General features: G+C 35.5%; 1 protein-coding gene across 4 annotated transcripts; it reads right to left on the bottom strand.

Annotated features, from left to right (window-relative positions):
* On the bottom strand, positions 1 to 23,096 carry Exd2 (Exonuclease 3'-5' domain-containing 2). Of its 4 annotated transcripts, none has more exons than XM_067091244.1 (7): positions 22,538 to 22,887; positions 19,381 to 19,615; positions 18,710 to 18,869; positions 17,402 to 17,488; positions 14,427 to 14,627; positions 12,883 to 13,081; positions 1 to 1,234 (listed from the first exon to the last, which is right to left on the bottom strand). In XM_067091244.1, exons 2-7 carry the CDS (start codon positions 19,593 to 19,595, stop codon positions 186 to 188), a joined length of 1,911 nt encoding a protein of 636 aa, XP_066947345.1. In that variant the 5' UTR covers positions 19,596 to 19,615; positions 22,538 to 22,887; the 3' UTR covers positions 1 to 185. The 4 variants fall into 4 exon arrangements, with proteins under 4 accessions (XP_066947345.1, XP_066947344.1, XP_066947342.1 ...); XM_067091243.1 differs by having other exon boundaries at positions 22,654 to 22,817; XM_067091241.1 differs by lacking the exon at positions 1 to 1,234 and adding an exon at positions 6,911 to 8,999 and having other exon boundaries at positions 22,538 to 23,096.
* Positions 23,097 to 25,768: the final 2,672 nt, after the last annotated feature.

Raw genomic sequence — 25,768 nt, 5'->3', positions numbered from 1 at the left:
AAAAATGATCAAATATATTTTGTTCACAGAGTTGAAAATTGAGTGACTGTTCATATGTCTAAGCTACATTCAGAAAATGAGCTAAAGTTGAGATTATCAATGATGCTTAACAAAAATATATCAAGTACCAAAATTATTTCACTTAGTATATGAATGGGAAACTAAGAGAGGGTAGGGTAACAAACCTATATTGTACCATTAATCATGGTCTTATCATCTAGAGTAGGCAGCATAGTAAATACTTCGCTTTGTGTTCCATTACTGGGGGAGTTTTCCCTACTATCTGTTGGACTGTAAGGAACATCAATAAAACCATCTGTTCCTACTAGGACTACTTTGTACAGTTCTCTGTCTGGATGGTCATATGGCAAGGAACTCATTTTATGACGAACTTTAATAGCATTATGAGTGACAGACCAACAGTCAGGCATATGCCTTGGTTTCATCGAGTTGAGGAAATGTTCTCGCCATCGCTGCTCTAGTTTGACTAATCCCACTTTTTTATAAGCCTCAAAGACAACTTGACTATGTGCCTGATAATCCTTATTCCATATCTTCACATCCAAGTTGCTGGCCACTTCAAGATGCTCCACAGCAATATCTTCAACCTGAAAGTATTCCTTGAGAATATTTTCCAATTCTATGACTCTCTTTTCAGGCATTTTGTTTCGACACTTTACAAGTGCACTTGCTGCATGTTTGACAGATTTACGGGAATTGTCAATAGTAGCTTTAGCACCGTTTTCAAAACCAATGGGAGCACTGAATTCTTCAGCCAACTGAGTTCGTAAGGTATTATCCAAAACATTACTCAGTCTATGGCATTCAACACACAGCAATACTATATCATGGTTTTCATGAGATTTCAAAATGTTTGGAAAAAATTTACGATACTCATGTGGCACAATATTTTTTCTAATATAAGATTCATCTTTTCCACACACGACGCAAATATTCTCACGCTCTTGTAAACGAAATTTTCCTTCTTGGGTTTCCATTAAGGGACGTCCAGCTGGTTCAAAGTTCAGTCGAACTATCAAAGGATCTTCACTAACCAGATCACCTAAACCTTTTGTTACATACCAGCGAGCTTTTTTAGGGTCAATCATACATAATGGCATGTCATCTGGTGCCCAGAGCTGACAGTGGTGATATAATGGTTCTTTTCGTATTGAGTATGCTCTGGTATTTGCTTTTTGTTTCAAGGTGCTTTGTTTGTTTTTCATTGATGGACCTGTATGAAGTAAAACTTTAAACAGAAACTGGCAAGCATCATTAACAAATTATATTTTTACCTATTTTCATTTTGTTTTTTACAAAATGAGCTATAGTACAATATTAAAATCAATACATATCTGACAACTTCATTTAAAAAAAATATTGTGTAAATGATGTCCCCTTAACTGACACCAAAAGTCTACATCAAAACTCAAATCTGAATGTTTGTCTTATGAAATTTAAGTTGTCAAGCCAAGCACTGGAGCACTTTCGACCATTCAGCACCTAAGAGGGAGTTAGAGTGGTTGGACAGCAAGATAAAGAAATCCAGAAAATAAAGATGAAGTAAAAGGATATAAAGGTGGAAAAAGGTAAAACTATCTTAAACTGAGTCTCATCCAAAAATTTTGTTTGGTATCCATGAGAAAAAGACTGACCCATAATTACCTAGTTGTCATTCATAAATTACAAAATCTAGTTCATACATAATACAGTATACTTTTGAAGAAGAAAACGTATTTTCAAATCAAAAGTGAGAATAAAACTTACCATGATTAAAATACTGTACAAGTAAAGTATACAGTGCCTTTGTTCTTCTAGTGTACTTTGACTAAAGTTCCATTACACTTGTAATCCATAAAATACTCTCATGGTGTATATCAATCTACATTGTAACACAAGCAATCACCAAAACTGCACTGAATTTGGAAATGTACACACACTTTGTGTGATCCTCCTGATAATTTACATATAAAAGGGATCATAGGCTATAAAAGCAGCCCAAAGGCTAGATATGTTGTTGCGGCATGCAACAACCTAAAGAATTCAGATAGGAAGAGGCATGATTATCCTTATTTTGCCACAGTGGACTTCAGTTCTTTTCTATGCTCCCTGAACTAAAACAAGCCTGTTTAGTGCTCAATATTCGAAAGGTTATGTTAGGGCCTTCACAATAAAGGTTTTTTTCTTTTTTTCAAGACGATGGGCAATATGAAAGGAAACTGACATGTCCATAGTTCTTAGTATGAAAATTACCATGGAGTAGCTCGCTCAATATTTAATTTTCGTGGTCAACAATATGCATCTGATGAGGTTTACTGGCCAATACAATACAGGGCATCAATGGTGTAATCCATGTACAGTAAATGGTATTCCAAACATGTCTTGTGAGTACCTGTACAAGGTTTCTGTCTACATTTACCTAATTCACCTAGAATGAATAAATGTAATACTGTTCAGTGTGTGTGGAAAGAGTTTGGGATGGATGAATGCAGGGTATTTAGATCAAGAACTGGTCACTGGGGCCATTTCAGTGATGTGATGAATAAAAAAATCATAGTGAGAAACATATGGTGCAAAATGTGATGATACTACCCTATTTATGAACATTCAAGTTATCAACATTCATATATGAAAAAACATGATCGTAAATTAAAATTGTGTTTGGAGTCCTCTTTGCCACCCAAAAATTAAAACTTTGTACCGAGTGCCTATTCTGCTTAGTTACAATTTCTGCTGCAACCACGATAACCCACCCACCCAAGAATCTTGTACCTATGCTAGTGGTAAGATGCTCTATTTTCTTCAAGCTATTCATGAAATTTCATTGTGAAATATTTAGGCCATCCTTTATCTATCATGGCTAATGGCAAGCATAAAGCCAGTGAAGATAGTGGCAGTGGTAAAAAGTGGCAAGCTATCTCAATGGAAACTAAGGTGGCAATTATAAAAAAAATTATTGGTGAAAAAATGGAGGTAGCACACCAGTATAAGATGAATCACTCAAATGTTGGCACAGTCTTTAAGAACAGAACAAATCACAGTATGTAAAATGTTAAAAGTGCTGTGCCTATGCAGTCAACAATTATAAGCAAGAGAAAGGGGAAGCTGGTAGAAGAAATAGAAAAACTTCTGGGTATCTGGATAGAACACTAGAGACAAAGGTCTGTACCACTTAGCCTCATGCTAATTCGGGAGCCTTTTCGATGACTTAAAAGCTAAGGCTGGTGAAAGAGCTGCAGATGAAACATTTGCTGCAAGTCACGGATGGTTTCATCATCTGAAAAAATCTAACTTGCATCACGTGTCTGTAGTGGTGAGGCAGCAGCCGAAAAATTTCCCAAGATGCTCAAGGAAATATCTGATAAGGAAGGTTATACCCCTCCGCAAGTGTTTAATATTGATGAGACAGGCCTTTTCTGGAAAAAAATTCCGGAGAAAACATACATTTGTCAAAGAGGAAATGTTGCTAGGATATAGGGTGGTAACACATAGGAGGAACACATAGACTCAAGCTGAAACTACTCTAGTGTACCATGCTGCAAATCCACAGGCACTCAAAAATATCACAAAGTGCTCTCTACCCATAATCTGGATGTCCCATAACAAAGCCTGGGTGACTCTTGCTATATTCAAAGACTGGTTTTTCCACTGCTTTGTTCCCTAAGTCAAGCTGTACTGCCACGAGAATGGGATTTCTTTCAGGATTCTTTTAATCTTGGATAATGCCCCTGGCCACCCACTGTGCTTATAATTTCTATCCAGATGTGAAAATTATGTATTTGCCCCCAACACAACTTTACTCCTTCAGTTAATGGATCAAGGTGTATAGCCAGTTTCAAGAAATATAAAAAAAAATATATAATAAATAAAAATATAACTGGAAAACAAGGAAAAACTGGAATTAGTGCTAACTGCTGAGGGGTATTGCCATTCTTTAATGAAATAAAAATACAACAATCACTTACACCCTTTTTAAGAAGCAATTGGAAAGAACTTGCCATCTATGAAGATGAGCTACCTATTATGGGGTATAATTATATATTCACTTATCCACTGAAGAATTGGGACAGTGAAAAAGACAGCAAAAACAGGTTGTAGAGTTTAGCATTGAATTTTACTAGTATGTCATCATTCACCTATTCATTATCAATCATATCATTAATTTATATATTTACCTTCATTACGGCACTGAATATTCCTGATGGGTTCCGGTGCTTGGTCTTCAAGACCTAAATTTCATAATCAATCAATCAACCAAGGTGCTGTGATTAAGGCAAGCACACTGAATGTTAGGCAGTGGACTGCTGTGAAATTGTGAATTCAGATATCAAAAAGACCAAGCAAACACTTTTAAAAAACCATACACCAAAATATTTCCTTTACAAGGAAAGATAACATTCTCTTCACTTTCTTGTGCTGTACTTGAGAACCTTCAGCCTGAATTCCATTATAATCTAAATCCTCACCTATGCCTTTTTCTCAGGGCCTTCTTTGTCCTTCCACTTCCTGGTGCCTGCCACTTCCACATTAACAGAAATTTCTAGAGGACTGCCTCTCCCTTTTCCCTCATAGTCCCATACCATCTCAAGCCTACACAGCAATGTTTTTGATGTTGAGGTAGATAACCCTATGGGTTATCCAAAACAATCTTGTTATTTTAATGATATGATTTCAGAATATTTAATAAAAATTTTAGCCATTTATTTTATATACTAAGTATATATTTTGAATATAAAAGTTTTATACTTATTTTTTGTTGGTTCTAATATTCATTTTTACATTCATATTTTAACACTGAATTTTACTAGTATGTCATCACTCACCTATTCATTATCAATTATATCATTATTTCATATATTTCATCTTCATTATGGCTCTGAATAATCCTGGTGGGTTCCAGCACTTGGTCTTCAAGACCTAAATTTCATAATCAATCAGTCAATTTAGCCTCTCACCACTGCCTCTCTTAGTATACTTCCTTGTTGGCAAGGCTCCATTCATGAATCTTGATACTTACGTTACTTCTATCATTGCCTCTCCTCCATAAAGTGCCAACTATGGTTTAAATCCTGGCAGGCAATATCTTTAAGGCACTTGACTGAATATGAAATCACATTCTATCGGCAAAAATTTTAACAACGGTAATGTCTTGCTCGTCTTCGTGAACTTATTTAAAGTTTTCGTCTGACCATTTTCTGGAGGTTAAAGTTGAAGTGTAACATTCCCTCTAATAGTTTTCCTCGTAGTTCTGTTTCATGTTTTCCACCTTCTTATCAATGATCTTCTCTAGTCTACCTCTACCTTTCCATGATTTGCTTGAGACTTAGCCCTCCATACTTCCTGTAACTTACCTCTGCAAATCTGGCCTTGCGAGCTTTTCTCAAAAAGTATCCTAAAACTTATCCAATTCAGTGCCTACAAAAGTGTCTATACTCAGTTGTTAATGATAATGCTAACTTTATTCCTCTGGCTCTGGAGTACTGCTCTTGTATTTGGAGGGTTTCAGCTCCAGTCCTCCTCAACAGGACAAACTTTAGCAATTTTTTCAATTAATAACAACCTTACCACCTCCCTTGATACTATTTCTTGTAACAACCACCAGACAATATATCCCCACACTTCTACAGAAATCAATAATGCTCTGAATGCATGTTCACTTATTGTTCCATTCTCTCAACTGTAATGCTAGTATTCTTTGGTGGATTCTGATTTTCCTATTAACCTTCCATTCTTAACAGTCAGGTCTATTGCTTCTTTATGGCCTGGGTAAGAGGAGGGCATTTAGTTGCTTGCTCGACTGCCTTCCACCACCAAAAAATTATATTTCTTATTGCATAGGTATGGTTAGACCTAATACATGCATCATAAATTTGTTCTCTGTTCAGTAATTGGGAAACTCTTTACTAGTGGTGCAGCAACCTACAATCTATTAAAGTTTTTTTGCTGCTCTTATCATGGCAGCCTGACAACTGATAATGTCTGCGCTTTGTTTTAATATGAATAATGATCCTACACCTCTTCACCATCATTGCTATAAATTAATTTAACAAGACCACCAAGTCATACTTCTAAACACTCATAAGGCTCTCCAGAAGACTGTGCTTTTAAATAAAAGTGAAACTTAGGAAAGGTAAAGAAATCGGACAGCTAGTCACAAAGAGATCACAGAATCTTGATGAGAATTAATAGCTGAAGGCCAAAGTTGCACTGGGTGCAGTATCCTTTTATCAAGATATTTAGTGAGTACATTGTGAAAGGGTGCCCCTCTATTTGGGACTTCTCTGTAAATTCTTATACATACCGAGCACTGAAGATCCTTCACTCTCTGTATATCCTTTAAAACACTGACCATCCCATGTTAATCTGTTTCATGTGACAACTGGTATTAATGCTGAACTGCGCTAGATCTAAACTCATGTAGGGATTAAATAGAAATGAAAGACTATGTAATGTAACCAATACTACCTCTGCTATGACACAAGAAATCAGAAATTCCCATAAAATGTTATCTGGTATCACTACTGAATATAATGAATAACAAGCAGACTTCTGCAATAATGACAAAAATTTAAAATTGAATGAGATTTAGTAATCTAATGTCATACTTTGTGTAACTACCCTAATTCTAGCCAAAACTGAATTTAGTCTTAGTCATAAATTTCTTCAACAAAATTCTTTCATTTACATTTTAAATTCACCCAATTTCAGTATTATGGCTTACGTTAGTTGTAATTTGATGGACAATATTTTACTTTTTAAAGAACAAACACATGGCCCAGCCACGTGAGGGTTAAGGGGACTGACTTAAGTGGTCTGGTTAAATTATTTTCATGATAATAATAATGATCATAGACTTTTAAAAAGACCTTCAAAAGCAATCACTAATTCTGTAGGTTAATAAGAAACACAGTCAGTATAAAATATCAAACTGTAAAATAACAAATATAAATATTAACCTTTGTGCTAAAAAACTTTATAATCATATAACACATCCATGCTGACTACAACAACAGTCATGTATAAAGGTGGATGGCATCTTATTTACATACGTACATCAACAGTGTATCACTAAAAAATATAATTTCTAAAACTATCTACAGTAGAGAACTCTGTCAACGATAATTTTCAGTTTTGTCAACACTGTGCATTTTAAAGAAAAGATCTGATTAACAAACCCCTTCAAAGTGTGTACAATTTTAAAAACCCCAAGGTCTGCATACTGACAGCATTAAAACACTGTAAAACTACAACAGATCAAAGAGGGTTTTTAAGAAATCCAACTTTCTAATTTGATAACTTGTTAATATTCTCCAGTTACCCTTACCTCACTAAAATGAGTCCCAATGGAAAAGACACTGTAAAATATGGATGAAGGTTTAATTTTAGGAGGAAATACGAATTCTTAATACTCCTTGATACTGCATACTGTCATAAGTACTAATAATTATAAAATACCCTTAAAAATACTCTGTCTGTTAACTATTTAATACCTGTTAGAAGCACCAGTGACCTCTTTAATTTCAACTTTATCTGTGATGCTGTCACTGACTTGTCATTGAGATGGCAACCTTTAAGCAGGTTACATTAATACTTTTAGAAAACATACTTGCAATAATATTAACAATAACAATTATCAAGAGAAAATTCTACTGAAGGCTCTCTTGAATCTTTGCAAATATTGCAAGTATCAGTCAAAATTAACATGACCTTCAGAAAATTAAAAACTGCAACAAGTCCTTATACTATGCTGCAAATTCAGATTCAAGAAAACCTTGAATACTGTATAATGGCTCATCAATTTTCTATAAGAAAAGTATGTTTATAAATGATCACTCATCATTTCAACTAACAGTTTAAAGATAACATACTACTTTGCCAGGTATACAATTACTGTTTATTGTCGTCTTCATCAGTTTCACTTGATGCATCTCCATTCAATACTTCGTCAGTTTCACCTGATGCATCTCTACTCAATGCTGAATCTTCCTTAATGTCACTTACTAAATTGTCTGAAATTGCACTAACTGGTGTAGATTCTCTACTTAAATCAGGATTGTATGGAACGTCTATAGTTCCTTCTGTGCCTACCAACACTATTCTGTATTTTTCTCTGTCTGGATGATCTAGAGGTAAACGACTCATCTTCAGGCGCATCTTAAAAACATTATGGGTAACAGACCAACAGTTGGGCATGAATTTTGGTTCCATGGAGCTCAAGAAAAATTCTCTCCATCTCTGTTCCAGCTTCACCAGTCCAATCTTTTCATATGCTTTGAACACCTTGTATCCATGAGCTTGATAATCATCATTCCATATCTTGACATCCATGTTGTAAGCTTTCTCCAAATGTTCCTGAGTAATTTCCTCAATGTTATAAAAGTTCTTGATGATGTTTTCCAATTCCACAATTCTCTTCTCTGGAATCTCATCTCGACTTCTTAGTAAAGCACCAGCAGCATACCTAACTGATTTTAGGGACTTGTCAAAAGTGCACTTAACATCCTGCTCTGTACCAATTGGAGCATCAAATTCTTCTGCTAGCTTGAAACGAAGTTGCTGATCACGCATGTTATTTAGTCTATGGCAACCAGAACATAGCAAAACAACATCGTGATTCTGGTGCGCTTTCAAAGTATCAGGGAAATATTTGCGATATTCTCTGGGAACAACATTTTTTCTAATAAAGGTTTCTCCTTTTCCACAAACTACGCATATATTTTGACGTTCCTGTAGGTAGAACTGTCCGTCCTGCATTTCCATTTGTGGGCGACCAGCTGGTTCAAACTTCAGACGTACAATCAAAGGGTCTTCACTAACTAAATCCCCTAAACTTTTCTCTACATACCATCGGGCTTTTTTAGGGTCAATAGTACAAAGAGGTTTATTATCTGGAGCCCACAGCTGACAATTGTGATATAATGGGCCCTTGCGTATACCATTGCGTCCAATTGCTGCCTTAATCTTAGATGCTGGATGTTGTTTAGGATTTGGGGCAGTACCTGCACGAGACAAAATTCCTCATATACACAACATGACCATCCAGAGTTAATCAATTTGTGAAGATGAATGTGTATGATAAAAAATGTTCAATCTTCTTCCTGTTTTGTAATCTTAATAAGTAAATGGATAAATCTTGCAAAAAATATGTATCATATATCAACTGACGAAGGAAAAGACAGAACAAATTAATATTATCAGCATTCCCATCAGGGTTACAGTGTACCTTGCATGGCAGTAAGTATAAATTTTTAACCCAGCTTATTTCATGATTCTTCCCTTTTCCGCAAGGAAAAACTAATTCACAAAAGCTCTCTGTGACTTGGTGCCCTTCTCAAACAACTTAAAATAATAATAATAATAATAATAATAATAATAATAATAATAATAATAATAATAATAATAATAATAATAATAATAATAATAATAATAATAATACAGGCAGTCCCCAGTTACTGGCGGGGGTTCCATTCTGACGGTGTGATGATAACTGAAAATTGGCGATTTTCAGGGCTTATCAGCGCCGAAAAGTGCCGAAAATTTGTGATTTTCGGTTATCGGCACCTCTGTTAGGTATGTATCGGCCCCAATACCCAATTACAGGCTCCAATAAGCGGAAATCAGTGATTTTCGGCGCCAAAAATTGCCAATTTTCGTCACTAGACAAGCCCCGTAAAACCAGACTGCCGATAACCAGGGACTGCCTGTAATAATAATAATAATAATAATAATAATAATAATAATAATAATAATAATAATAATAATATTAGGAAAAAGACCTTCTTTAATACAGGTTTTGTTAAACAAAATGGCAGTTTTAACAGCACTTATTTTATATAGTAAACGCTCAGTTCGTCTTATTAATTGTTTTTCTTGCACTGGAATGGTTGCAAGCAATTGACCAATATTCACATCCGGTGGTTTAGTGATGTGTAGGAGGTAGCTCTCGTTGAATGTCGACTAGAGTGGGAAGTCGTAGTAACTAGGGAAGAGATTTAGTTTAAGCTGTAAATTATCGTGACAATTACTGTAATCAGACCATTGAGCTCTCGACCTCCTCGACATTCAACGAGAACTACTTCCTACACATCACTAAACCACCGGATATGAATGTTGGTCAATTGCTTGCAACCATTCCAGCGCAAGAAAAACAATTAATAAGACATATTGAGCGTTTACTATATAAAATAAATGCTGCTGAAACTGCCATTTTGCTTACAATAATAATAATAATAATAATAATAATAATAATAATTATATACTGTATTCAACATTCTGATTTATATTTAGAGGCCCTCCTGTAGGTCCATCAATAAAGCTACAAAACTTTTATAATATAAAATTCTCCAACTGAACCTGATAGGGCAGCCACATGGGTGAGGTGTAGGATTAATGCAATGCTAGATATTAAATCCACAAGATAGCATTATGGAAAATGCTTCTGACAGCAAAGTTTACATGAAGTAAGATTTTACAATAGAACTATCTTGAAGAGACTGAGGAGGATTATATTATGGTGGTGCGGAACACCTTTGCCAAGGTCAAATATTTATTTTGGCAGCTTAAAACACAAACAATAGCTTGGGTAACATCAAAGACAACTGCTGACTACTGGAGGAAAAGAGTAACCCATCAGTAAAGAGCAAAAATTTATGTATATAAGATGTATGTCTCTTTATATAGCAAACAAAAAAAATTCCAAAGAAAAATGACTTTTTGACGAGATGCAGGAATAAAATAAAGACTTGTGGCTGGAGCATGTGGGGAGATTTTATTACAAATGAGGACACTGCTGAGAAATGTAATGTCCATATCATTATCAGTACTATTAACAACTCAACTAGACCAATGAGTTGTGTTCTTCAATCTGTCAACCTCTCCTGCATATGACTTATCCAACTAAAGGGAGGGAGACCTAAACTGGTCTGTTCCATACAAGAAACAGGATATCTGTACCCCAAGTGGTTGGGTCTGGTGGCATGGAGCAAAACAGATGCAGCTTGTGGCTTAGGGATACTGAGAACAGAACCACCATCAATAGTGTTCTGTAGCTATCATACTGCTTTGTGCATGTCTGCGCTGTGGTACCATCCCACTGAAGAATCAGACGCATTCTGCTCAGGCAGTCAGCAAGTGTTCTCATATCCCAAGATTAACCTCAGGATGATCTTGATCATACACTTCTTGGGCAATGTGAAGGCCATCACCACTACATGGCATAGCTTTTCTGAATGAGGACCACCCTCCATGAGTCCTTAGATCTTCAAGAGTGGTCCTTGTGTTAGTGAATAATTATTTGTTTCATGCTTTAGCTTAATACCTTTACTTTCATCTGCATTTAAAATATTGCTCTTCACTTCGCTTAGTCTTCATTTTCTTGCATAGATATTTTCTTTGCATGTTGGTGGAACTGGCATGTTCTATATGAATGTGCAATTAATAAATGAAGAGCCCAGAAGCTGAATTGTGACAAGCACCGTTTTCAAAAAGTGGAGAAAAGCTTACAGATTAACAAACTTTGAACAGCAATAAATTGCCAATTTTCATGCTAAAAAAGGTATTTTCTTTACCTTACAAGGTATACATCATGCACTTAACCAAATTTTGGTGTGTGTTACACATCAATTTTTTTTTATATTAGTTTAATATTCCAAATGCCTCAAATAACACTGAATATTGCTTGGAGATTTATGTATCCTTGACTTAAGGAGAGAGAGAGAGAGAGAGAGAGAGAGAGAGAGAGAGAGAGAGAGAGAGAGAGAGAGAGAGAGAGAGAGAGAGAGAGAGAGAGAGAGAGAGAGAGAATTATTATAAATTAGTTTAACAAGACCAGTGAGTCATATTTCCAATCTCAAAGGTTTTGCCCAAAAGACTTGTTCTTAAATGTGTGGAAAACTGGTGCATGTAGAGTTAAAGAAGTTGGACATCAACCAAACAGTAAGATATCAGAATAAGGAAAGGTATCTAAATGGAAGCAAGGTATCCGGGGCCAAATGGATGATACACAGATCTTTAAGTACCCCCTACAATGTAACACACAAAGCATACTGCAGTGTAACCCTTTAAAGAGAGTTGGACAGTTGATATGTGAGAGAGAGAGAGAGAGAGAGAGAGAGAGAGAGAGAGAGAGAGAGAGAGAGAGAGAGAGAGAGAGAGAGAGAATTGAATATTAAACATCATTATGGGATTTATATACTTTGCCACTTTCTTAAGAGAGAAAGGAAGAGGTACCTTATTTAATTTTGAGTATGAAAAGCCATACTCCAAATTTTCCATCACATCTTAGTCTGATTTAGTAACCTTATGACACTGGGGTGTTCAGTCTATGAGGATGAGTACAGTGACTCTTTGAACACTTATCCTGTAAGATGTGCGTTCACCTCAACCTACAGGCTCCTGTCTCTCTTTGCCTGTTTATAACTGAAACAGCAGGATCTTTCTCCTTCAATATGGGTTTTGCTTTCTGTTCCTTTAAACAAAAAAATTCATGTGTACTGGATTACGCAAAATTAGGGTTTTGTATCTACGATAATATGCAATGTCAGTTTCTCCTGTTGTGCACCATACATACCTTATTTACAAAAATGAAGAAAACATGATTCGCAATAGGTTATCATAAAACTAGTAACTATATTCCGACTTGCACAAATGTTAGCTTCATGCTTCTATAATCTGTGCCTGAGCAAAATCAAGGGAGAATTCTACTAAAGGCCATTTTTCAGGCAATCAGTGCCTCAGTTGGAATGGTCGAAGTGCTGTTTCCAATGATTAAGAGAACAGTCACGTGTGAATACTCGGTACTGACTGAGGAATTAAGTGGTGTAGTACACTCCTTTGAACTTGATACAGTAATACTAAGATTAAAACTGAAATGACAGTTCTTACCCGAATCTTGGTCCTTTTTAGAAGAAAACTTAATATCACAGTAGTCACGACAAATCTGAAGGATCTGTTTACTCAAATGTTGATTCCACAAAGGTCCAGGTAAAAGAGAGACTACTGGAGAAACGGGGGTCCACAATTTTTCAACCATCATCATCAGAATATGAATGCCTACTAAAGCATCTTCAGCAGCATAATTTTCCTGTAAAAGTAAATTAAAATTCACACATTTTGTGATGAAGAGCAACATTACAACTGTTGATAAAAAAATACGTGAGAAATTTCTTGAAGATACAGTTATTCAAGTTTTTCATAGCCCTACAAATTGACAGTTTGTTAACTGAAAACCTTGAAGATCTGCAAACTGCAATGAGTTTTTAGTATCATATATACTTATTAATAAATTAAACAATATATATATTTTTTTTACACAAATTCATTGCTTACACAGTCTTTAAATGTCCCACAATAGTCTCCTGTTCGACAGACAAAATATATCCACAAGTGCTTTAGGCCTACTCAGGTCCTAAAGCAGCTAATTGCCTCACTTCTTGTTAGTTTGAAAAATTGGTTGTTGGGTCAGTGGGGTTGGGAGAAGGCCACTTGTTGTGTACTTGATAATTTGTAAGAAAAATACATTTTGTTTTGTGAGAAATGTTTCATCACAAGCATATTGCTGATATATACAAGTAAAGCCCATTTAGGAGTCATCAACTTTAATGAAAGAATATGTTCTCCTGTTTGAAACTGTACATGATGATAATGTGATCTCATTTCTCTGTCTTTTTTATTACCTACTGTTACTTTTTTCAAATGAACACCATACACTTTGGAGGTCTGAATTTCAAGTCAATGACACCTGTGGGCCTGCTCCATATTAATAGGGTTCATCTTCTAAATATATAATTATAATAATTGTGATATACATGCTTTTGACAGTTTTTAATAATGTCTAAGAAAATGCTACCTTTCCTTGGGGATGATTCACTGCACTGGGATAAGGCATAAGATTAAGTTTACAATAACACAATAAATAATACAAGGAACTGATGTTTAAACCCCTCTATAAACAGCTGGGTGCCAAGTCCAGAAAATAAGTAATAAGAGAGAGAATTATATCTTTAAAGAAACCGGTTCAAGTTTATCCAGCAGCACACACATCCAAAAGGCATGGCAATAGTTTTGGAGAATCATAGATGACTTTAGAGTCCTCCAACTGCAATCTGCAATTCTCATAAAAACTATCCTGCACTGTATTCTGAAGTACAAGTTGTATAAAGATAAGAACCTAAGTTGTTGGAATATTTATACGAAATCATTATTTTCTGACTTCCTGTTCACTGCAGATTCATAAATCATGGTAAAAATATTAATGCCATGTATTGTCAGATGCTGAATATTTTTAAATTTGTCCTCTATTCTTGGAAAAAAAAAGATACTTTAATTGAAAATGTCAAAATGCAATGATGAAATTACACACAAGCCTGTAACTATCCATCCCATTTTACTTCCCAAAAGATTTGAGAAATCTGTTCCCTACTGCTTACCTGACGTTTGGTTAAGGTATCAGCTTCCCAGTCGCTTGCTCTCACTCTCCAGTCCTTATCCAAGGTGCGTCCTAAATACCTCTCTGCCAAAGCATTTAAACCCATACCTCCTGTAGACTTGACACTAGCTTCATCAGAATCTGCTTGATCCAACTCTTGACAACGCAGCAACAAATGACGTAGATCTACACAGCCTCTTACCTAGTCAAAAAAAATAAACGAATAAAAATAAAGTAAAAAACCTTCTGACTCAGAATCAGCACAAAGATAAATACTTCTATGCAAGCTTCTTTACCGAACTATAAACAAAAATCTGCTTTCAAAAATTCTTTTTTAGAATTTCCACAATCAAATGAAACGTTTTCTGGACAAAATTAATGTTTTAGAAAAAAAAAAAAAAAAAAAAAATTGCAGTCAGTCAGTAAGAACCTGTGCAGGAAGGACCCCACAGCCTCTAGCAGCAGTCTGCTACTGTGCAGGTCCAATCTGTCAGGTGAGAGAAATTATCAGGGCTGGAAAGTTACAACTTGCTTTATACCTAATTTGTTCTAAAAAAAAAATCACTGTATTTGCAGGCATATAAAGCACATTGGCAAATACAACACCCTAGTTTTGAGTGGAGAAATTAAAATAAAAAAAATACTTAACAGTCTTTTCCATGATCTTTCAGTCCTTCCTATTAAAGCTTCTTACCTCCCAATATTCAAATACAGTGTCTGTATTGCTATACAGCAGACAAAATCTTTGCCTACGGGCCTGTTCCTCATAAAAGGGATTTTGACAAAGGAAAAATCTATTTCTGGGGGAAGACCTGTGACACCCAGTGAAATGGTTCCAATAGCACACATTTCTAGGTATAACTATTGCTAAATATACCAGAGAAAAAAGCTATCCATAATGCCGGGGTTACTACCCCCGGATCGAGCACCATAATGGTGTCGGTATGCACTAGGGGTGAGTGGAAGCTACTATCACAAGTCTTCATCCTATAGATTTTTTCTTACAGTGATGGCCTTTATCTAATTTGATTTATGCAAGCCTAGCTTACTAACTCTAGTCTTCTCTCTCTCTCTCTCTCTCTGTGTTAAGACCCATCTGTGATACTGAATTTCAAAAACACCCTGGAATGATCCCAAGAGCAACAAAAGCAGCAGAGGACAGCACTCACCCACTAAGATTGTCACAGACACAAATGGTCCCTGGGAGTCAATGCTATTGTTTGATTAATCATTTTCTGTCTAAATACTCACTCCACAAAAATGAACATTAAAAATGAAATGATCTTACATTCCCTACAACAATCTCTGTTATCACAATTCCTGAAAACCAAGGGCTTTCCAAGCACACCAGAAGCAGAAGCATTTCCCCACTGGGAATAATGCTCAAATGCCACACACAATGTTTTGTATGTCTAATGCACAAGCTACTTGTGTTATCTCCAGTATGGTATCAATCTGTATCCGGTGATCGGAGATGATGTTACCTGTTTTGCCACATTCCAGTCTCTTTTGTGACGAGATAAACATCTTACTGACAAGTTTTGGATATTTGGATGTCACAAGTATTTTCAAGTGAAGTTTGAATAACAGCAAAGTGAAGTGACTAAGAGTACATTTCTCTTTGAGTGTAATGACATTGTTTAAATTTAGTGTTTCAAGTGTTTTTTACATCTTAAATGTTTCTCTCAAACAGACAGCATGAAAGAAAGTTTGATCTAGTTCTTAACTCTAAACCTGAGAGGTGAGTCAGGGAGTATTTGAGTACCTCAAAAATCTGAGAGGACAATCACAGAGTGCTGGAGGAACTAACAAACCTGAGAAAACAGTCAGAGTAATACCGAAAAAACTTAACGGTCATGACTGACTACACCACTGATGTTTGGAACCAAGTCTAGCTTTTAACGGCAAATGTATCCATAACTTAGCAGGTTCCCTTCTGTACACAGAATTCTAAGAGAAATTGTGAGATTGTCACATGAGGTTTGGTTTGACAAGGTGGACAAAAAGGATTTTGCCAAGCTACTTGAGAATCACAGACAGCCACTCATAAGAAAGGAGTCGACGGAACTTGGACAGCAGCATAAAGTGTCAAGGCAAGTAGTAAAATTTCCTAATGTGTTAAGATATGAAGAGTCTTTGTGGATGCCATCTCAACTTCATAGGGAGATTGATCCTAAAACCTCCAGGATTGTTACAACAGCATTAACAATCTTTCCCTTCCCCATCTCACTTTTCAAATTTCAAAATATACTATTTGTTACAACAGCATTAACAATCTTTCCCATCCCTATCCCACTCTTCAAATTTCAAAATATACTAACCAAGTTTTAGTTTTTTGCATATTCTAAGTGATCTAGAAGGTATTCAATCACATACTGCTCTGAAAGACGTTAGTATTGGTATAAAGCAAGTGCGATATGATCACTAGGAAATTTATTCATTACATACAGCATATTCCTTTACTACTAGTTGTGATGAATCATGTATCAACTCTACAAATAGTACTGACTGCAAACATCATTACAGACCTCCATATTGTGTTTCCACACTGACAGGTTCACTATATGAAGACAAATTCTACAATAAGTGATACAGTATGTGTTGATTCAGAATAAATATTAGTAACACATTTTAACCATCCATAACACTAGCAACTGGTTTCCAAAAATTTATGTCTGGCTTTGGACCATGGGTAACACCTGAATTTATAATACTGGTAATCAAAAAAATGAATCTAGTTCTTTCCAAATAAATTTGAAGCACATCTCTTTCTCACCAAAGCACTCTACATATGAATACTAACCCATAAGAAAGTTAAAAACTATCCAGGATACTCAAAAGTTAAGTACATTCTGGTATTCTACTCTTATCTGACGATATACTTGAAAAAGAAACTGGGTCTTAATAAAAACACTGGAAGCTTAAACAACCACTTACAACTCAACAGCACACATACTAAACAGAGTTAATACTTACCATTAAATTGTAATCTGCACTTAGATAATTGCTATCTTCTAAGGGTCCAACACCAACTTTCAGGATAGCTTCATTTTCCAAAAAGGCCTAGGAAAAACAACAGGCAAATATTACCATTGCAAGATCTAATTATTTTTTTATTGGAAAGTAACATGATTAATGCAGTCAGAATATAAGGGTCTCATAAATACAGATTACTGTCCACTAAAGCAGGAGTAAGGAAAATGGTGGTGGAAAATTTAACAGTACAGCATTTATTTATTAAGAAAATTATCATCATCATCATAAGCAGGCAATCTTGCCTGAAAACAAGATAAAACCAACCTCCTCTGAGGATCTGAAATGCTGACCTGTCATTTACCAGGCCAATACCACAGTATATCAATTCAGCCCCACAGTACATCAGAGTGGAGTCAAACATTTACAGGTATACAATGTCATATCTACAAAGAGGACGGTCTGTCTTATCATTATCATTGTTTTTACGTAATGTCATCAGATTATCATGGCAAATTTTTTTATTTCAGTAAAGCTGGTCCAATGGATTCACTGAATGAAATGCAAATGTTGGAGCAGGATGAAGCTTAAGCATGATGGTTAGAACTTAGAAATACCATAATATTATCATTACTCACACACTCACAGTTTTACCAAAAAATAAAAAAAATCCATTAACTTGTTGAATAAGCTCCCACAGAACAGTAAATGAATATATAAATATATATAAACAGGGGACTGTATTTGGATTGTTCAGGATATAAGGTCACCACACTGTGTAACGAAACTACAGTCATAACCTAAGATGATATAATATCCACAAATGACAAAAAAGATCTACCACTTAAGAAAGATAGATTCTACAAAAAGATGTACAGCACTCCAAATTGAAAAAAATAAAATAAAATAAAGAAATGGTGCAGCAAGGGACAAAAATGCTGCTGCTATGGATTTTAAGCATTATTTATTGTGTCAATCAATGCATACACAAAGTAGTAAAGTACCTAGAAAGAGTTTTTGCACACGCTCTACAGACAAGAACATAAACCAAAGATTAAACAACAAATATCAGAAATGTTGCATTTCATAGACTTGTTGTTCAACAACAAACTGATGAGACAAAATCACATTTTTTTAGGAACTTCCAAGTCACCAACTGGTTAGCCATGTGTATTTACCAATGGCCTATTCACTATATCAAAAATTTCAGGCTGAGAAAAATAATTCTAGTGTCTACTTAGAATTTAATTAAATAAATACTAACTCTACATAATCCTGACATACTTTAGAAAACTGGCATTTACTTGTTACCTTTAGAGAGTCTGGAATACTGGATTTCAAGTGAGACAATCGCACCAACACACATAGGCCGGAACATGTAGCCACTTGCAACAGTGCAACAGGACGACGCCTCCCTCGAATATGGACCCACTCACAATCAAACCCTACAGCACCTTCACGCTGAGCTTCCCTGGAATAAAAATGTAAGAACAGTAAATAATTTAAAAAGATAAAGAATCCTGACTAAGGTCTCAAACCAATAAAAAAAAATAAACTACATACATGTATTCAAGTACAGTACAGTACTGTACAGTATTATCATCACTGTTATTACTTCGTTGTACTAAAGTCCTTTCAAAACAACACACTGAAAATCACAGAATTTCATTCAACCTAAACAGGAAGGCAGCAAAATACATTATTCCTTAGGAAGATGGTTTTGCATGTATGAGGTCTCAGTTGTAGATATAAATTCCTTTTAGTACTGACAATGAATAGCTAACATAAAACGTAAAGTAATTTTGTCAGGTTATGATGAAAGACCAAATAAAAATCTAAAACTATCCAGTCCATCTTAATACAGTACTGTATAAACAAGAAAATACAGAATTATTAAGACCACTAAAAAAAAAACTACACTGTGAACTTCTGCTGAACTGCCTTTCATCTTCATCATAAAAAATCATTTGCATAATTGGTACCTTAGCAGAAGTGGTTCAACGTCATTCCAAGCTTCCTTCGAGGTGATGACATAGATGCTCCTATTTGTTGTCAAAACAGATCGCAACAGCCTCCAAGAACGAACCATCTTTCCTATGGCTTTTCGATGATAAAATACTGCCCCAGCACAAGCTCCTCCTAGAAGAGTGCCAGCTACAAAGGCTGGGTGATGTTGCATCCAGTTTCTTACGACCATTTTTCTGATATGTGCTGCACCTGAAATAATTTGTAAACAAAACTTAATATTAAGTGGAGATTGCTAGACAAATGTCAATACTGTATCCATAGTCTGTGTGTGAAAGGTCCTATAATTCTAAATCTGACTTATATGAAAGAATCCATGATCATTCACAATTGATTATTGATTTTTCAAACATTTTTTAAAACCTGCACCAGCAAAACTTTATAAAACGCCCAAATTTAAGAGCATTTACACAAATTAACTGACTAACATACATCCTGGTACAGTTCTGAATTTTGTCATTCAATCCACTATTATAAACGTTTGGTGTACGATTGCTTTTACTCACTACAATGTAATCGATCAGTCAATACACTCTCATTCATAGCATAAAATATTCACAAACTCATAACGCGTCCTACCATCCACTTAACTATTTCTGTAACAGGCAAAGTCAAATTACCTGACTTGAACTTGATCAATATGTTGCAATGGATTATAATTTTTTACTCAACAGTTTTTGCATATGTGAATGTGTCATGCCATGGTACCAATTACTAATTGCAGAATTCAGGCTACTAGTAAATTACTGGACTTTTAGAATACTTAGCTTTATGCCACGTCTAATATAAAATGAAGATGACTAATGCTGTTATAAAGCCAAGGGCTTCTTCAACTATAGGAATCTAACTTTAAATAACTATCAAAACTAGGTCATTCCATCATTCTCTAGTCTAGGTTATTAGTGTATGTCCCTTTTACTTACAGTAATGACTCGCTAACCCCACTAATAAAATAAACCAACCATTCCCACTTTATGCTAGACTGTAAAACTTTGGTAAACCACACATCATTATTATTTCAAAATCAAAAATCCACTTCTGTTCCATATGAAATCCCACCTCGTTTCAGTCTTTGAACGTACCCATTCAGCTCAGACATTTTTTCTTCCTTTATTAATTTCATATAAATCTAAGTGAGTAGTCAATGTACAGTGCAGTTTAACCTATCCTAGAAATTATATGGATATTATCATCCACAGAAGGATATCCTGAAAGTAGGCTATATGATATGGTTTTCATTACTTATTGGATTCTGTTACTTAAAGGTCTGACAACTAAAGTACCAAATAAACTTCATTCTAAATTTATTCCCTATATTTATTAGCTTCCATATATATATACTGCATGAAATCATAACAAATGTGTATCTCTGAGCTGAAACATTTCCTTACAGTCGAATGATAAGCCCTTTAGAATATCCTATTGGCTTACACAACAGGTCATATTCCCCACTATGGGTGTAGGCCTATGGCTCGAAGTGCACCCTATGCAACACAGTGCTGACAGTACTAATGGTTCTTTGCAATGATCACTTGTACCAAGCAGCACTGCTTTCTGCCTTGCAATTTTCTTCCTTTCACCTATGGTCTCCTCCAATGTAGCTGTCCAACTTATTCAACTCTATCTTGAGCTAATTTGTGGTCCTCATTTACAGGCAAATCATTCTAGCAAATCCTGAGACTCGGTACCTATTTTAGTACCGTATGCTTTATATTTTACCAACTTCCTTTTGATTAATGTTTTTCTTCATTTACTAGCTTATTTTTAAGCATAAATTACAATTTACCTCTACAAGGGTTTTTGAAAAATGCATAAATTGAAACATCAGCTGTAAATAAATAGTCAGGGAGGCTATGAATTAAATGACATTCTCTAAACAGATTTTCTGTGCAAATAGCAACCTCAGTACAGTATTATTGAGAGAGAGAGAGAGAGAGAGAGAGAGAGAGAGAGAGAGAGAGAGAGAGAGAGAGAGAGAGAGAGAGAGAGAGAGAGAGAGAGAGAGAGAGATACTGTTTGCTTAAGTGAAATAGAAACAAAAACTGGTAAGGCTTACCCAGTAGATTATTCTACGCATGATTATTAATTTGATAAAGGAAAGAAAAGTCCCTAAGCTCCTTAGGGGTTCCTAGCCATCCAGGGAAGCGAAACCCCTAGCAAGGCTTAAGATCGCAATTCTCCCAGCAAAGTGTGGTCATTCGTGGTAAAATTTTACAGTAGACCATAAATGCATTTTGGGCTTGAAAGTATAATTTTCATGTGAATGTAAATCTGTGTCCTATGACTGTTTCTTACATTGGTTTAGTTAGCAAATGACCTAACCTAATCCAACTTAGGGTCCTTACCTTAGTGCGTATATTTGAAAACATCCCATAAACTTAATCTGACTGAGAACTATCAATGGCATTCAGGTCCTTGTATTTTACTGTACTGTGCTTTTCCCAACCAAAATATAGCCTACCCTGCTTTTCCACTGTGGTCCCCCAAATTTTAGGGTATGGGGGGGGGGGCCACTATCTCTAAAAACATCAAAAACATTAACACTAAAGGGTAAAATTTTTACTTTAAACCATAACCACATTTTGACTTGAAAATATACTTTCTTATTTTTAATGCGTACTTTTGAATATTTCTAACATCCATTTCATTAGCAAAAGACCTAACCAACCACTCAATATCATGCACTAGCCCCGGGCAATAAACAGATACCCTAGGTTTGGGTATCTTGGGCACGGTTGACTAGGTTATTTGCGAACGAAACAAACGTCAGAAACGTTCAAAGCACATCTTAACAAATATGAAAACTACATTTTCAAGTCCAAAATTCAATGGCCTAATGGTTTAATGTACTATTTTACACATTAAATGGGCAGGATAACAATATTTTCAAGTCCAAATTGCAATAATGGTTATAAATAAAATAACACCTTTCCCGTAGTTAGGCAATATCCTAGCTTAATTAAACATGACTTTTTTAAAGCATGATTTAAAACTAGTCTACCTGTTATATAGCCTAAACCTTGGGAAATCCCAGGCTTGCCGTATACATAAGCTAAATAAAATTAAACAAACCAAAATTAATTTAGACATTGCAACATTTTTATACACACTTACATGTGATAAGACTTCTCCAAGAACGTTATCAGTTATCTGGAAGTTGATTACGTTTAGGATAACAGTTCACCTCTTGACACCAGAAGACGACTAACCTGTCTCCTTCATTCACAAACCTTATATACACTGACTGAGGTGTTGCCGGGCAGTAGGACTAGGACACATCAGCATAAGATACAGGTATTTCCTCAGCTCAACTGGAATATTCCGTTGGTTTCTATTACTATTGCACCATATGTAGGGTCAAAGACATTACCACACATTTGCCACAGTAACTTTCATAATATACTGAGTGACCAAAGTATCGGTGACGGAGTACCGGCAATAATCGTTCAGAATACTTCGGTAGTGTTCATATTGTTCTTTCCTGTTCAGGTGCCAAGATTTTTCACCCCCCGTAAATTTGCGTCCGTGTCATTAACATCTTTTTTTTAATGATGGCTAAAACTGATAAAAATTGTGCTGGCGGGAAGAAATACTAAAACTCTGGAAAACAAAATAAATGTTTATGATGGTTGTTATGACGAGACCGGTTGCACAACATGATTCAATGGTAAACAAACCTTGCCATAATTGTAGGTGGCGAAGTATACCTCTTAACACGGTTTTTTTTATTATTGACATGATTCCATATAAGTAGTTTATAAGCACGCATAAATTCTAGTTTCGAATGGTCTCGTTACGTAAGTCAATAGGGTAGTTACAAGTAACTGCCGAAGCATGATGTAAACTCAGTGATGAAACTTTTATGCAAGCACATGCAATCATTATTTCCATTCACTTACCTAACAACAACATAAGTTCGTTTGGTTGCAAGTTCTTTTCTACCACTGACTCAAACGAAAAGGAACAAAAGGAGAAGATTCCATAATATAACCTTTAATAAATATGTCAATTTCTGATTGGAAAGATGAAATGTTTAGAAGTTTGCACTGCCATCTATGAGAAATTTTCATGGCATTCTATTTATATGCTTTTTCGCGACTTCGATGTATGTCGGAATAGAAAATGAGATTCAGCCTGAAATTTTTATTTTCCTGCACAAAAGTAAAAGAGTTTCTGTGGGTGCAATACAAGTTTCTTAACACCGTTCTCAAGTGTTTGAGAATGACAAGGATGCAACTGAAATGTTGGTGCGTTTAGATAATCAGCTTTGAAAAATGTTACAAGGACTGGATGAACTTTAGGGTGATGGCGAGCCGAGTTCTATTAAACTTGTGTTGTTTCCAGTTATGTCAAATTGCTATTTCTTCAGCCTCTTTTTTTTTTTTTAGTATTTCCATCCTTATCAGCTAAAATAATTTTCTGCACGAGCAAAGTAATGATTGTGTGGTTTTTTAACTGGGCCAATTATTTCTCGATGTTATTCATCTAAACTCATGAACAAGTTGACTCCCGGAAAAAAAAAAGTTTTAGTTCAACCCTGACAACACCCATTTGGTTTAATTGATATGAAGACATAATAGTGTACAAAAGTTCATGAAACTTGCAAATGTTGAGGTGTCAAAGATTAACCTTTTTTCATATGGAGTAATGCCGTATGACTGGATTTTGTTAACCATCTTGCATTACATTATTCGGACATCTTGGCTGATCGAGCGGTTTCCAAAAACTGTGTATGGTGATTTAATCTTCTTTGAATGCTGATGCAGACTTTGTGAGGAGTAGAGATTAATCAGGAGCGTTTCCATTTGTCCTCTAAATATCTGGGATAAGTTTTTTTCCTATTGCGAACTTCAGAATATACGTGATGAATCTCATTAGTATTCGGCAAACAAATGGAATGGAATGGAACAAAGAGTTTAGGCCAAAGGCCGAGCGCTGGGACCTATGAGGTCATTCAGCGCTGGAAGGGAAATTGAGAGCAGAAAAGTTTGAAAGGTGTAACAGGAGGAAAACCTCGCAGTTGCAGTATGAAATATTTGTTAGAAGAGATTGGATAGCAAGATGGAAGAAAGATAATATGAATGCAGATACAGTAAAAGGAATGAACGGGGTTGCAGCTAGGCGGCCGAAGGGACGCTGCAAAGAACCTTTAGTAATGCCTAGGCCTATAGTGCAACCCGTGAGGTGCACTGACAGCCCTACCTCCCTATGGGGTGGGCACCACCGCAGGTGTCCTTTTAAAAAAAAATTCATCGTCCAAATACCACTATTTAACTTCCCTGTGATATTAGATACAACATTTTAGGTCTACGGTGATTGTGTTTGTGATTACACACAACTGTTTGCAACTCAAGTGCTTTATGACTTCTGTTGCTACATGTTCAACACACTGGTTACCTCGTTATGAAATGAAAATAGTTATCTTCTTTTTGAGTTCCTCGACACCAAATAGATGCCACTAGTGTTTTGTCCATATTTCCATCAATTCCAAGAAGCCTTCCCCTCTCCCGGTGCTCACTATTTTTCCTTATATCTCTAAAAAAAAAAAAAAATCTTTAAAGCGTTAAGTTTTGTGAATCAGTTTTTTGCATTACCAGATAACAGGTTGCTGTGTAAATTTAATGGTTTTAGGCGAGTGACTTCAGCACATGTCGGTTTCGTCTATCAAGATGCTTAGACCTACTCATTGTGTTCTGCAATTTTGTTTTCTATTGCTTCATTATAATCACAATAAAATGCTTTTTTTAATAATTTCCTTCTCATGAGGTTAATTTCCTTTTCTTGTAGCTCAGATTTTGCTTTGTTGAGTGCCAATAATATTTTTTTAATTGCAAGTCCTCTGAAATTTATCCAGTCATCAGCAGGAATTTTAAATATTTTGGAACACTAACACTAATTGTGCTCTTTTATCAAATACAGTACTTTAATTTTTTTTTCTTAGAAAAGTATTGTGCTCTTTTATCAAATACTTTAATTCTTTTTTTTCTTAGAAAAGTAATGTGTTAACTAGTCGTTTCACTTTAATCATGCTGTTTTGTTTCAGCTGCTGGGATGGTAGCACTGTCATATGCTTGTTTCACACCACGGTAGTTTCAGCACACTTAAATGTCAACAGTAGGGCTGGATTGAGAATGACACCAAAGTGAAGCTTTAAATGAACCATTCAGCAGTGATAAATGAGTTTTGGAAGTTCTTTGTACACCAAATACAGTGAGTGTGATATTCTATCTGTCCTTGCAAAATAAGACATCAATAAATTTGAAATTGATATTTTAACAGAAATAGCAAATACTGAAGTCATCTTGACAATCGGTTTAAAGTTCAGTCATGCTGGATAATTATCAT

The sequence above is a fragment of the Macrobrachium rosenbergii genome, chromosome 48, assembly GCF_040412425.1.
Source record: "Macrobrachium rosenbergii isolate ZJJX-2024 chromosome 48, ASM4041242v1, whole genome shotgun sequence".
NCBI lineage: Eukaryota > Metazoa > Arthropoda > Malacostraca > Decapoda > Palaemonidae > Macrobrachium > Macrobrachium rosenbergii.
Note: the sequence above shows the minus strand (reverse complement) of the source record. Positions and strands in the feature narration are given on the sequence as shown.

Excerpts from the sequence above, each read along its gene's own strand:
- Exd2 (XM_067091241.1), bottom strand. The coding sequence starts at position 19,595 with ATGGTCGTAAGAAACTGGATGCAACATCACCCAGCCTTTGTAGCTGGC. Across the intron at positions 18,870-19,380 it reads GTTGAACCACTTCTGCTAAG|GGAAGCTCAGCGTGAAGGTG; the intron begins GTACCAATTATG and ends TTTTTATTCCAG. Across the intron at positions 14,628-17,401 it reads GTGCAGATTACAATTTAATG|GTAAGAGGCTGTGTAGATCT; the intron begins GTAAGTATTAAC and ends TTTTTTGACTAG.